We start from the raw sequence: 14,772 nt of genomic DNA on the forward strand, positions 1-14,772 counted from the left end.
ACTTAAAAACTCTTTCAGTTTGTACATTAAAACATTAAAAGGTCTCACACGTTTCCTTGAAGACGTTGCACGAGCCGAAACAACAAAGAAACAACCTGAATTTTTAGGAAATCATTTGGAACTTTTCAGGAAGCAACAGTAAGATAAAAAATTTAAAGGTTAAAACAGAAATAAACTTGATTTTGGGAGATGCTCAAAGTGGCTTTTATTCAAACAGTTTAATTAGTTAATCTTAATTAATTAATCTTCAAACTTTAATATGATGAGAATCAAAAATCACATAGAAAATTCTCCAAATATCTTTATATATAGATTTCATTTACAACTTTTCTTGTGACTATTTTCTCAAAATTGTAACTTTATTTTCTGAAGACTGGAACCGTTGGAGTGTCATGATGCCAGAGTTTGACCTTTAGTGAGCGTAAATATCGGCCGATTATTAAATCTAAATGCAGATGAGAAATTAAGAGCTTTGTGTTACAATTTGCAAAAAATAATGTTTGTGTTTTAAGCTAAGAGCTTTTTCTTTTCTTTTTTTTTTTTTGCTGAACAGAACTGGAGGAAAAGATAGAAAAACTGCTTCAGAAGAAGGAATAGCATTAGCATGTTAGCAAACAAGCCTTCAGGTTTACTGAGGTTTTGCATTAGCATTAACTAGCTAGCTTTAGCGTGTAGTGCTTATGTTAGCAAACAAACGTTAGTGGGTTCTGGTGTGTTCTGATGTCAACTGTGTTCAACGTGACGCCCACAAAACCAAACATCAACTATAAATAAAAGCGCTGATTAACTCGTAGCTGTTAGCTGCAGCCGCGAGCTTGTTAACGGAACAAATGCTTGGATTAACGCGATATTCTTTCTTAATATTTTCTTTCCCTTCGATAATATTTATCGCCATTGTTGTCTTTAATTATTCTGTTCACTCAACAGCAGGGGGTCCACATTTGTGGACGGACTGGGACGATAATTCGGAGGACAGGACGCCTTCAGAAGAAGGTCCATCAGACATCGTAGGGACGCTCAACCGGCTCATCCTCAGGTCTCTTAGTGAATGCAGACGACAGTTCTTGCAGCAGCAACTCCTGTGATGGTGTGCACACAGCGTGCGGATGCTGCCTCCTCCTGGTCACAGGATGAATGTCCCGCTGTTCCAAAATGCTGAAGTCCGCTGAATCACATTCCGGTTCCCCGTCACCGCCAATACTGCTGCTGCTGCTGCCATCATTGTCCAAACAACCTGCCATGGACAGAAATGGACTAAGTCCACCAGTTCCATCCATGTGGGCAGTTTCCCGCGGAAGCAGTGCCAGCGGGAGGTGGTCAGGGAGCTCCTGGGTTTCTGGAGCCTTACTGGTCAAGAAGCTGGTTTCCAGGGATTTGAGGACCTGCAGGCCAAAGTCTCCAACCTCCTCGTAGAGTGGCTCCGGAAGGTCGGGAGACTCTGAGCGCTCCTCAAAGGAGTCCTGCTGGACCTTCATGGGCTATAAGGTGGAAACAGAGAGGACATTATATATTATATCAGGTGGTGGTGATCCTCAGGACTCAGTTCTTGGCCCTGTACTACTGTTCTGTGTAGGTGTCTGCACAGCGGACTACCTTGTGTTGTTGTATTTTTTAATTAGCTAAAGAGATGAGTCTGAATTCAAAACCTGTTGTGTGATAAAAATCCACCCACTGATCCTTCTTAAAAGCACGTCTGTGCGTGTGCTCAAGTACAGCACACGCTAACATGAATGCTAAAAATTTTAAGTGAAAACACACAACATGCACACACACGCACACACACACGGAATGCACACCAAACACACACACAATGCACACCACACACACACACACAGTGGACACCACACAAACAGTGGACACCAAACACACACACACGCACACCACACACACAGACAGTGCACACCAGACACACACACACACACACACACACACACACACACACACACACACACACACTGCACACCACAGCGTGCACACACACAGTGCACACCACACACACACACACGCACACACACACACACACACACACACACACACACACACACACACACACACACACACACACACACACACAGTGCACACCACAGCGTGCACACACACAGTGCACACCACACACACACACACACACACACACACACACTGCACACCACAGCGTGCACACACACAGTGCACACCACACACACACACTGCACACCACACACAGTGCACACCAAAGCATTCACACACACACACACACACACACACACACACACACACACACACACACACACACACACACACACACACACAGCAAAAAATAAAGGTGCAAAACACTCACAAAGTACATGGACAGAGTCCTCCTGTCATGCAACTTTCTCTGCAGAAAAAAACACAATGTTATAAATTGTTGTACAAACATCCTGCGCTCATTAAAACAGGAGTCATCAGAAGATGACGTGTGTGTGTGTGTGTCTGTGTGTGTCCGTCCGTCCATCCCACAGAGCAGCAATCGACTGGTGTCGGGGATCATCCAAGCACCCCCTTATGCTAAATATGAATGAAATTGGTCAACTGGTTCTTGAGAAATCACGCTAACAGGTGAAAATGGGCGGACGGACATGCGGAATCCTGATATCCCCCCGGATTTTATAGTACTGTATGTACTGTCATTTATTTAGCGCCAAATCACAACAAAGTTGCCTCAAAGAGCTTCACACAAGTAAGGTCTACCTTAACCAACCCCCAGAGCAACTGATGATTTGAGAAAGAAACCTCAAATAGACCAGACTCAAAGGGGTGACCCTCTGCTTGGGCCATACGACACAAATTACAAAACAATTTACAAAAGCAATATACAGGAAATGTTGCCTGTGAACAGGACAGGATGGTTTCAGAAACAGACACCACACCCATCTCTGGATGGAGCCACACCTCAAACAGAGAGAAAAAAACAGAATCAGACATCATAAAGACAACAAATACAGTATAATTTGTCAGCATTAAGGACAAAGAAAAACTAAGGTGATCGCTGGCCACTAGCCCTAAGCTTCACTAAAAGACCCAGAATTTAGGTAAAGTTGAGGCCACGGCCCGCTCTGTCTACTAATAAAATGAATTAAACGAGTAAAAAGCATAGTAACATACAGTAGTGTTCAGAATAATAGTAATGCTATGTGACTAAAAAGATTAATCCAGGTTTTGAGTATATTTCTTATTGTTACATGGGAAACAAGGTACCAGTAGATTCAGTAGATTCTCACAAATCCAAGCATTCATGATATGCACTCTTAAGGCTATGAAATTGGGCTATAAGTAACAAAAAAGTAGAAAAGGGGGTGTTCACAATAATAGTAGCATCTGCTGTTGACGCTACAAACTCAAAACTATTATGTTCAAACTGCTTTTTTAGCAATCCTGTGAATCACTAAACTAGTATTTAGTTGTATAACCACAGTTTTTCATGATTTCATGGCTAATTGTAACCTCTTCTGCACATGTCTTATTTAACAGAGGGACTTTGCGGGGGATTCTTGCACATAAATTAGCTTCACACAGGCGGCGTCTAACTGTCACAGCACTTACAGGTAACTCCAGACTGTCTTTGATCATCCTGGAGCTGATCAATGGGTGAGCCTTTGCCATTCTGGTTATTCTTCTATCCATTTTGATGGTTGTTTTCCATTTTCTTCCACGCGTCTCTGGTTTTTTTTGTCCATTTTAAAGCATTGGAGATCATTGTAGATGAACAGCCTATACGTTTTTGCACCTGCATATAAGTTTTCCCCTCTCCAATCAACTTTTTAATCAAACTACGCTGTTCTTCTGAACAATGTCTTGAATGTCCCATTTTCCTCAGGCTTTCAAAGAGAAAAGCATGTTCAACAGGTGCTGGCTTCATCCTTAAATAGGGGACACCTGATTCACACCTGTTTGTTCCACAAATTTGACAAACTCACTGACTGAATGCCACACGACTATTATTGTGAACACCCCCTTTTCTACTTTTTTTTTACTAATAGCCCAATTTCATAGCCTTAAGAGTGTGCATATCATGAATCCTTGGTCTTGTTGGATTTGTGAGAATCTACTGAATCTACTGGTACCTTGTTTCCCATGTAACAATAAGAAATATACGCAAAACCTGGATTAATCTTTTTAGTCACATAGCACTACTATTATTCTGAACACTACTGTACTATGCCAGTATGCTAGCCATATGAAAGGGAAAATAAGTGCGTCTTAAGTCTGTGGACTTGAAAGTCTCCACAGAATCTGACTTTTATTGATGCAGGGAGATCATTCTACAGAAGAGGGGCACGATAAGAGAAAGCTCTGTGACCCACAGACTTTTTATTCACCCTAGGGACTCTACGTTGCCCTGCACCCTGAGAACGCAGAGCCCGTGCGTGTACGTAGGGTTTAATTAGGTCAGCTAAGTAGGGAGGTGCCAGCCCATGAGCAATTTTATAGGCTAGCAGCAGAACCTTAAAATCTGATCTCACTGGGACAGGAAGCCAGTGAAGAGACACCAAAATGGGTGTAATGTGGTCAGACTTTCTGCTTCATGTCAAAACTCTCGCAGCAGCATTTTGATCCAATTGAAGAGCCCTAATGCTGTACTGTGGTAAACCAGAAAATAGAACATTGCAGTAATCCAATCTAGAAGAGACGAACGCATGAATCAGGGTCTCAGCATCAGCCATAGACAGGATGGGATGAATCTTCACTATATTTCGCAGGTGGAAGAAGGCAGTCCTGGTAACATCCCTGATGTGGAGGTCAAAGGACAACAGAGGATCAAAAATTACCCCAAGGTTCCTCACTTTTTCATTGTGATGTATGACACTGGTCAAATTGATGCCGATGTCTCACTAGACCAAGAACCATCATTTCAGTCTTATAAGAGTTTAAAGTAGGAAGTTGCTCGACATCCAGCGTTTCACTGATGCAAGGCAATCTTCTAAGGATTTTATGTGGATGAGATTTCCAACAGTTATCGGCATGTACAACTGAGTATCATCATCATAGCAGTGAAAAGTAACCCCAAAATGCCGCAGTATGTGCCCAAGAGGTGCTATATAAAGGGAGAAAAGCAGGGGGCCTAAGACGGACTCCTGTGGAACCCCAAATTTCATGTCACTAAGGCTAGAGGTTGTGTTATTGTACAAAATCAAATCAATTTTATTTATATAGCGCCAAATCACAACAAACAGTCGCCCCAAGGCGCTTTATATTGTAAGGCAAAAGCATACAATAATGACAGAAAAACCCCAACGGTCAAAACGACCCCCTATGAAACCCTACAAAACACAGTGAGAACTGGTCAGGTATGATGCCAATCACGCAAGGGCATTCCCAGTAATCCCAAAATGATTCTCCAGCCTATCGAGTAGAATATGATGATCCACAGTATCAAATGAAGCACTGAGCTCTAACAGCACCAGACTGTAGTGGTGTCCGAATTCATTGCAAGCAGAAGATCATTCACCACTTTAGTGAGAGCTGTCTCTGTGGAATGATATTTTCTAAAAGAAGATTGCAGTGGCTCAAAAAGATTATTCTCAGTAAGGTGGTCCACAAGCTGTGTATGCCGGTGGGCAGGTCTCATTTAAGGGGAGAACAGCTGTAGGTTTAAGACAGGTTTCACATAATCCTTTTGAAAGATCATTAATCAACAATGATTTTGAGGACAGAGATTTTATGTTAATATGACCCAGACTAATAGTGGTGCAGCTCAGCTAAAATTTTTGCTAAGATGCTTGTTATCACAAGCTAAAAAGCTTGTGATAACAGCTTGGGACACCGTGAGGGCGTTTGCATCTCCTCCTCTCTCCTCTAGCTCTGCTCCAACCTTCAAGTCCCCTACTTCACCAGACTGTGAATTCTTCAAACTATATTGGATTAACCATGGAACTGATCAGCTGGTCTCTGAACGCTATTGATGCCATTTTTTCAACAAAGAGATCAGGGCTGGGGCACCCTGCATGCCCAGATGGAACCTACCCTGCGGACTATGTTCTTGACGCCTGGGAGACATGGCGGGCCACATGCTTTGCGCCATTCTCTGTGGAGGACATCGAGGATTTATTTATATTTGGTTTCACTGTAGGAGGGCTGGTACGTATTGGCCTATGTGTTGCCCGGCTTTTCCGGAAAATTGGCAAGACGGCTGCCACCAAAACCACGACCCCTCACCTGTCCGTTATGATTAATGAGTTGGGCAAGGCGATACATTCTCAGACTGCATTAACCCTTGAACTCAGACGCAAATTGGATAAAATCTCAGAGCAAATGCACACCTTGCAAAGGAAGATGTCGGAGACTAGGAAATATTCATAATTTGGTTCTGGTTGTTCATGTGAAGCTGTAAAAGTGTTTTTCACTGCTCAACCATGAACATGGCAGGCTTATCAGCCTCTGAAAGACAAAATGCCCCGTTGTTTTCCTCCAGAAGAGTTTCTACAGCCTTGGTGAACATTCGGCTGCCTCCTTATCTTCTCTAACTCCAGGACACACGGACAGAAACTGACTCGCACATGGACAGAGACTGAAAGTATGCTCCACCTCCCCCCCCCCGTCCCCAACACACACCCCATCCCAGTCCCCGCTCACGCCACTCCTTTCCCCCTCCAAGGGCTGAGCAGTTTTGGCTGCGGTAGGTCCCTGTTCCCCACATGCTGGCAACGGAGTGACTGCATGTTGCTGCGGCTACCACACACTCATATCGCCTCAATTTGGAAAACGGACTGTTTCAAGTTTAGTGCACATAAACAATGTCAAATGTATATGTGTTGTCTTAATTCTGATGTGTGCCATTATCACAGTAAACAAGTAATAATTGTGGATTAATTGCTATATCTTGTCTGCGGCAATTTGAGTGTGGACGTAATCTCGTTGTTGTTGCACTTGTAATGACAATGACAGTAAATCTCATCCATCCATCCATCCATCCAAAAGCATGAAATTTGCCACACATATTCTAAATTAACTAATGTTTATTTTCAGATATGGAGCCATCCTGGAGCTGACCTCTAATAAGCTACAGTGGTCAATAAAGAATTACACAGGGGTCAAACTTTAAAAATGCTTCAGTCATATTGAGAACTACACCACATTATTTGTCTGATCATAACGATTCCAAAAAGGTATAGTTTGGACTATCTACGAAGTCTGTCCATAAAGTAACGGTCCTTTTTATTTTTTTCAAAAACTATATGGATTTCATTCATATGTTTTTACGTCAGACATGCTTGAACCCTCGTGCGCATGCGTGAGTTTTTCCACGCCTGTCGGTGACGTCATTCGCCTGTGAGCACGCCTTGTGGAAGGAGTGGTCCCACCCCCTCGTCGGATTTTCATTGTCTGGAAATGGCGGAATGAAAAGGACTTTTTTTCCATCAGAATTTTTTCAGAAGCTGTTAGAGACAGGCACCTGGAAACCATTCAAAAAATGTATCTGGCTTTCTGTGAAAATTTTACGGGCATTTTTCGCGCATCATGACCGATTCGCTGATGAAGCGAGACAAAGGAACACCTCCGTTTCGGAGTGTTAGAGGAAAAGTTGGGACATGTCCAGCTCTCCACAAGTTCTCTTATACTCACTCGACTGGTAAGCACTGAAAGCCGAGATAGGCATGTCCAAACTTGTCCTCTAACACTCCGAAATGGAGGTGTTCCTTTGTCTCGCTTCATCAGCGAATCGGTCGTGACGCGCGAAGCCTCCGCACAGCTTTCCATGACAAAATCTCTCGTTAAAAGTGAAATCTGCCGGAAAATGGCTGATGTCCAGCTCGTGTGATAACCAGAGAAAGAGCACACGACGGTCTCGTATCCACAGAGCCATCAGCTTAGAAATGATCCAGTGGTTTGTGCCGCGACGTTGCAGCTCGGAGCGCGGTGCACCGACCGTCCTTAAAGGGGTCCTTAAAGCTGTAGTTAAAGTCCTTATTCTCTGTGAAGCCCGTAAAATTTTCACAGAAAGCCAGATAAATTTTTCGAATGGTTTCCAGGTGCCTGTCTCTAACAGCTTCTGAAAAAATTCTGATGGAAAAAAAGTCCTTTTCATTCCGCCATTTCCAGACAATGAAAATCCGACAAGGGGGCGGGACCACTCCTTCCACAAGGCGTGCTCACAGGCGAATGACGTCACCGACAGGAGTGGAAAAACTCACGCATGCGCACGAGGGTTCAAGCATGTCTGACGTAAAAACATATGAATGAAATCCATATAGTTTTTAAAAAAAATAAAAAGGACCGTTACTTTATGGACACACCACGTATGTCTGAATATTCTGGAGTTATGGGGTAAAAACAGCAAAAATGGTGACAAAGGTCAATTTCAGTTTGTACAGGGGTCAAAGTGAAAGTTGCTCCAATTTTGTTAAAAAAAATGTTGCAAATTATTGGCTGAGTTAATAGCATTTTAAAAAGGAATAGTTTGCGCCATCTGTCATGCTTAGTTATCATGTTACGGGGTAACATATGTCACATGTCATAGAATCCAATAGACGTCAACCTTTTTTGACCTTTACTTTGGAAACCAAACATTCAACACAGTCAAAACTATTCCATTTATTAATCCTATTTGTAGCAGACACAAAATATTTGCTATTGATCCAACAGCCAAAGGCCATCCTCAATTGCAAAGCATATCCCTCGATTTTTTTATGTGGTCTACAGAAACAGATCGCAGTCTCAACTTGATGAATTTCCCTCCCTGGCAGATAAAATCCACTATCAACGTAGTGGATTTTCTGCACTGATTTCCTCACTAAGCTTATGGATTCAACACCTGCATTTGTCATAAGCCTTGCAGAGTCTCTAATCACCTGCTCCGTGGCCTGCTGTAAAGTCCTAATGTTATCCTCCCTGTAGAGCTCAAGATGGTGCTGGCTTCCCCAGTAGGGTGAAGGCCGTCTGGCATCAGCAAGCCACCGCGGCCCAAGAACAAAGGTTAGTTATCAATAAAACTAAAGCCTTGCGCTCTTCAAAATTGCACCAGCCACCTATTTAATGATGTCAGCCTGCTAAACGCCTCATCATTACAAGGGGAGGGGAGCAGAGACTAGTGTGCCTAGACAGAGAGAGAGAGGTGACATGATGAGTTGAAAAAAATCGGTCATGTGACTCATGGTTACATCTTGGGTTCAAAGCAGTGTTTGCTGGTAATCTGTCTGTATGTAAATCCAGCTATTTTATTTATTTATTCAATGAAAATGACGGGTTGTTGTGCATTTGGAGGAATAAATAGACACAACAAGGGCTTCAAGATGTACAGATTCCCTTCAGATCCGAGCAGAAGAAACATTTGGGAAAATAAAGTCAGTCGTGTGGGATGGAAGCCGACATCATCGTCAAAGCTTTGAGAGGTAAATTTACTGTCCCATGTACAGTAAAACTCACCTAAACAGTCATCGTATAACCAGATATTCACAGTCACCGGACAAAATAAGTCCCAAAGATTTTGTATCGTTTTCCATGTTATAAACATTGTATATAACGGATTTTGTACAACGGATTTTTTGCTCACAGCGGATAAAATGTCCCGTCTGGTCGCAATGTATTTCCATTAAACCTCTCACATGAGACCAGAGTCATTTCTGTGATTAAAAGACCGACCATTTATTTTTTCACACAGTGTTCAGCCTGACGAGCACATGTTAAATCAAACACAAAAGGCTGTGATTTGACACTTTTCTACTTTCAGCCCTTCGTCTGCCATCATATTATAATAGTTTTTACAGTGCACGTGCTGATAAATAGATTAGAAAAGTCTGCACATTTACAGCACAAAGTCAGTACAAGAGGAAATTGTGCATCTTACCTTTGACTTGGAGGTGATTGCAGAAAGAAAAGTTTGCTGAGGGACAAATTAGTCCAGAATAAAGCAAAATCCAGAGATGGAGAACTTTCAAAAGGATAAATCAGGCTTTAAATTAAGTAAATCATCATAAATTGTAAATTTGTGTAAATTTGATAACTATTTTATATCTATTTTGATAGTATCTGTACCTGGATGTGTTGCTGTATGTGGTTAAATGAAAATACGAGTATTAAAGGTTCATTCAGTAGTTCAGCACAACTGGAACCAAAATGGCGCCATGTTCTGAGTTGACGCCACTCTATCTAGGCACACTACAGAGACTATTAATTGATGCTGAGACGTTATTCCACATAGAACTTGACTTCCGTGTGTTTTTGGTATTTATTGTTCTTTTACCTTATTTTTGCACACTTTGCACCATTCTGTGACTGTCCCTTTGCTGCTGTAGCATTGTAAATTTCCCAGTCATCCCAGGACTAATAAAGGGTTATCTCATCACAGCAGCCCTTCATATATCCTGGACAAACTCCTCCACTGAGGAGACAAACTGAGACTTAAGTGTTCTTGGTCTCACCAGCGTCTGGTTGGCCGACAGCATGGTGCTGTTACTCTCGTCTCCTCTGATGGGGACGAGCGGCATCGTTCCAAACCTCTGCTTGGAGATATCTGAGGAGGAGGAGGAATGGCGCCTCAGCACAGGAGGACCGGGATCATCATTCTGGAAAACACACAAAAAGTCTGGAAACTGCAGTGAACCTGATGTTGCAAACCGAATGCCCCCCCCCCAATAATCAGTCCCCCTTTCCTCCATTGCACATGCGTCATTTGTGACCATAGCAGCTCATCCAAAGCGATCAAATGGAATAATGTGATTATTAACCATCAAATGACAAAGTAAAACCTCTTAAATCATTCTAAAGTCAGTTTTAAGCAGAAACGAGGCGATAATCAGTGACACTTTGAAATGATGGAGGTGCAGTGAATGAAGCAACTCGTCTGGCCGCGGCGCTCTGATCGCTTCCTCTGTGTTTTATGATGAAATGATGCTGAATTTATGCAGAAATGATTGTTGTACAAAAGCTTCAGATATTTTTCGCTGAGATAGATGATGACTGGGGAGCAGTTTGAAGCAGAAACGAGGTGTTAATTGGTGAAATACTGCAGACGCTCCGAAATGACATATGCACAGTGAAGGCAGGGCAAACTGATTTTTAGGGGGGGACCGTTTGGTCTGCGACACTGGGACTCCAGAACAGCTTTAGCCCCACGTTTGTTTCCTTTATTTATCAAGATACGACGGTTTATTGTTTGTTTTTGTGTCTGGCTCGTGATACATTCAGGTTTCCAGTATTTTACTGTTAGTTTTTTCTGTTATAATACTGTATATAGCTGTGTATAAATGTATTATTACTGTTTATCTTTCATCATGTGCAGGACTTGAGAACGGCTTGTGGATTTCAAATGTGTGCAGTCTAACGTTGGCGTCACTGGAGTTCAGAGAGGAAAAGCTTCAGTTCCTCTTTGAGCAGTATGTCTGAAGCTACTCTGCAAACAGGTCTTAGGTCTGAACAGGGCGAGTCTGTACACTCAGAAGGACCGAGTCAGCACCAGCCAGCTTGCTTTTGTCCTGTGTGAGCATTAATGTCTAACAAACCGAAACTATCTCTTACGTTTCAGGTTTTTAAACTTTTACAGGCAGCAAATAAAGTCTTCATGGTCCAGGTGCTTCCTGTGTGACTGTCAGAACTGGACTCTAACCAGTGACCTCAGGCGGTGAACGGACATCTTTGGTGTCTACTGGGAACGAACCTTAGCCTTGAGGAAGCTGGTGATCCAGTTCCAGAGGTCGACTTCAGAGCTGCAGCACAGATACCTGAGGAAGAGAAGAACTTCATCCACCACCAGCTCCACCTCTGTCTCCTCGACAAGGAGCGTGATGCAAATCAAGTGCTTTTCACTTTAACATGTCTTTTAGATTATGTTCATACATAACGAACAGACTTATTTGGAATTATTCAGAGTTATGTGCAATATTGTCAAAGATCTTGTGCAAATATATCTTCCAGCCATTTCCATGGATTTGTTGAACTTATTGTAAAAAAGATTAAAAAAAAATTGATTTATTTCTACTTAATACTAACACTTTCTGTAATTGTGTATTTAGCTAACCATTGTTTACTGTTTCAGTACTCTGGCAAAATAATTTCCTTCAGGATAAACAATGTTGATCTTTATCTTTATCCAAAAATCAAAATCAAATCAATCCTCATCATTTTGCCAACAGATATGAATAAAAAAATAATAATTTAACAGAAATGAAAACTAAACATAAAGAAAAAACACAACAGAAAGCCACACCCTCTAATTAACAGACCCTTAAAATGTGAGTATTTTTTCCCCTCATGTGACTCATAAAATAGACAGTTTTTACTCACAGCTGATGTTTGTCCGACATCACCGTGAAGCCCCACCTGAAGGAAACACAAGATTAATTTTCATCATGACATCATACAAACATTTTCAAACACAAATGTCTGCAGCACCAAACCAACACAACGACCATCTGCACACAGACATAAATCTCCTGCAGAATCACACGCCACACAGCCTCCACTCACTAAAGTGGTGAATAATGTGTTGTTGGCTTTAGATTCAGATTCCATGTACGTGCTGCTATTGTGGGATTTATTTGCAGCCTTTTACAACACAGTTGATCACTGGAATTCAGAAGTATTATGGTATTTTTGCAAAGTACTGAGGTTTTACAGCAACACTTAACATTTTCAATTTTTAGTTAACTATGGCATACTTCAGGGTTTTGTTCTGGATCCACTGATAAGTTTTCTTTATGTTGAATGATATGCAGCTCTGGGACTGACTTTCAAAGTTTTCTTTATGTTGAATGATATGCAGCTCTGGGACTGACTTTCACAGTTATGCTGATGACCTGCAGGTGTTCAGGCCTCCTTATCTCAGTTTATAAAACTGGAGGTTTGTCTGACTGCAAATGATAGTAATGCTTTTTTAATTCTGAGTGGAATTCATATATTTGATAACATGACCCCAGTGCTGGTTTATCTTCACTGGTTGTGTGACAGCAGATTTGGCATCTTACATGACTGCGTGTCTTTGGCCACGTGTGTACGTGGCCTGCTGTGTGTCCCAAAGGTTTAGCAGGTCAAAGAGCATTTTCAGGTCATGCACCAACAATATGGAGTAATTAGTCAGTTGAGGTCTGCGAAATTAGACTTTTCTTTTCTCGGCTATCTACAATCTGTGATAGTAACTTAAAAAAAAAAGAAGTAATATTTTAATGTACTTATGTATTTTATGTGTTGTCTTGTTATTCTGTTTAATTTTGTGAAGCAGTTTGCATGTTTGATTTAAAAATACATATTATCATAATTAAGTACTATCATTATTGTGGGAATCGAGTTCTTCCAAATGTTCCATCAGACATTCAGTAACAAACTTATTTGTCCTGTTGTGTGTGTTGTTAAAACAAAACCTCCCAGAATGTAGGGTATTTTTTTTAATTCCATGTTTTCCTCTTCTTTGTTGTTTCCTGTGTTAAAAGCAGCTTTGAGGTTATACTGCCCCTGTGGTTGATGTGAGTACTACAAGCCTTGGTTTCATTATTTATTAGAAGCAAACTACAAATACTCAAAACCAATGCAGCACACATATAATATCAGCTCAGTGTCCTTTTAAAATAAAAATAATAAAAATAATCCTGCATGTGTTCTTGTGAAAATGAACATTTTAGACTCAAACTCACTTTTTCTGGATCCAACCCAGAATGCATGTTTCCATTACAAACAAAATAAAACTGTTGACCATGTTTAATGACAAGAAGTTCATTAGTTTGACTCGTGCTAAGAAGCAGAACCAGGTCCAGCACCTCGGGTTAAAAGCTGATTACCGTGACGGTGCTTTAAGCTTCCTGCGGATGCCGATGTAAACCTTCATGTTCTTCAGAAGCCACTCCTTCTCCGGCCTGATGCTCTGCGTGAAAAGAATAAACAAACGAAAAACTCTTGAAACTGCAGTCACTCTGATAAATTCAGCTTTAAAATATCAGAGTTATTAATGTAAAGTAAGTGAGCTTTTTGGCTGCTCTGTTGTTTTTTTATGCTGCATGTTGACTTGGCACAAGTTTTACACTGGATGTCCTTCCTGATGCAACTCCAAATTACATGGAGAAATGTGGCAGGGGTGGGGTTTGAACCAGGAACCTTCTGCACTGAAACCAAGAACACAAACCACTTGGCCACCACCCCCATCAGAGTTATCAACAACGGAGTGAAAATAATTTAGTCACTCTAGTGCAGCAGATAACAGAATACAACCCCTGGCAAAAATGATGGAATCACCGGCCTCGGAGGATGTTCATTCAGTTGTTTAATTTTGTAGAAAAAAAAGCAGATCACAGACATGACACAAAACTAAAGTCATTTCAAATGGCAACTTTCTGGTTTTAAGAAACACTACAAGAAATCAGGAAAAAAAAAATTGTGGCAGTCAGTAACGGTTACTTTTTTAGACCAAGCAGAGGGAAAAAAATATGGAATCACTCAATTCTGAGGAAAAAATTATGGAATCATGAAAAACAAAAGAATGCTCCAACACATCACTAGGATTTTGTTGCACCACCTCTGGCTTTTATAACAGCTTGCAGTCTCTGAGGCATGGACTTAATGAGTGACAAACAGTACTCTTCATCAATCTGGCTCCAACTTTCTCTGATTGCGGTTGATCAGCTTTGCAGGTTGGAGCCTTGTCATGGACCATTTTCTTCAGCTTCCACCAAAGATTTTCAACTGGATTAAGATCCGGACTATTTGCAGGCCACAACATTGACCCTGTGTGTCTTTTTGCAAGGAATGTTTTCACAGTTTTTGCTCTATGACAAGATGCATTATCATCTTGAAAAATGATTTCATCATCCCCAAACATCCTTTCAATTGATG

The 14,772-nt window shown here is 41.5% G+C and overlaps 1 protein-coding gene across 3 annotated transcripts in view; it reads right to left on the reverse strand.

The window, feature by feature from the left end:
* Positions 1 to 340: 340 nt before the first annotated feature.
* Positions 341 to 14,772, reverse strand: part of arap3 (ArfGAP with RhoGAP domain, ankyrin repeat and PH domain 3) — an 87,631-nt gene continuing 73,199 nt past the window's right edge. For all 3 annotated transcript variants that reach the window (XM_034182251.1, XM_034182252.1, XM_034182250.1), the window contains 6 exons: positions 13,725 to 13,807; positions 12,238 to 12,273; positions 11,612 to 11,675; positions 10,377 to 10,520; positions 2,318 to 2,356; positions 341 to 1,478 (listed from right to left, as the gene is read on the reverse strand). In XM_034182251.1, coding sequence (XP_034038142.1) covers positions 999 to 1,478; positions 2,318 to 2,356; positions 10,377 to 10,520; positions 11,612 to 11,675; positions 12,238 to 12,273; positions 13,725 to 13,807 — 846 coding nt within the window. In that variant the 3' untranslated portion in view covers positions 341 to 998. The remainder of the gene's footprint in view (positions 1,479 to 2,317; positions 2,357 to 10,376; positions 10,521 to 11,611; positions 11,676 to 12,237; positions 12,274 to 13,724; positions 13,808 to 14,772) is intronic.

The sequence above is a fragment of the Thalassophryne amazonica genome, chromosome 11 (assembly GCF_902500255.1).
Source record: "Thalassophryne amazonica chromosome 11, fThaAma1.1, whole genome shotgun sequence".
Classification (NCBI taxonomy): Eukaryota; Metazoa; Chordata; class Actinopteri; order Batrachoidiformes; family Batrachoididae; genus Thalassophryne; species Thalassophryne amazonica.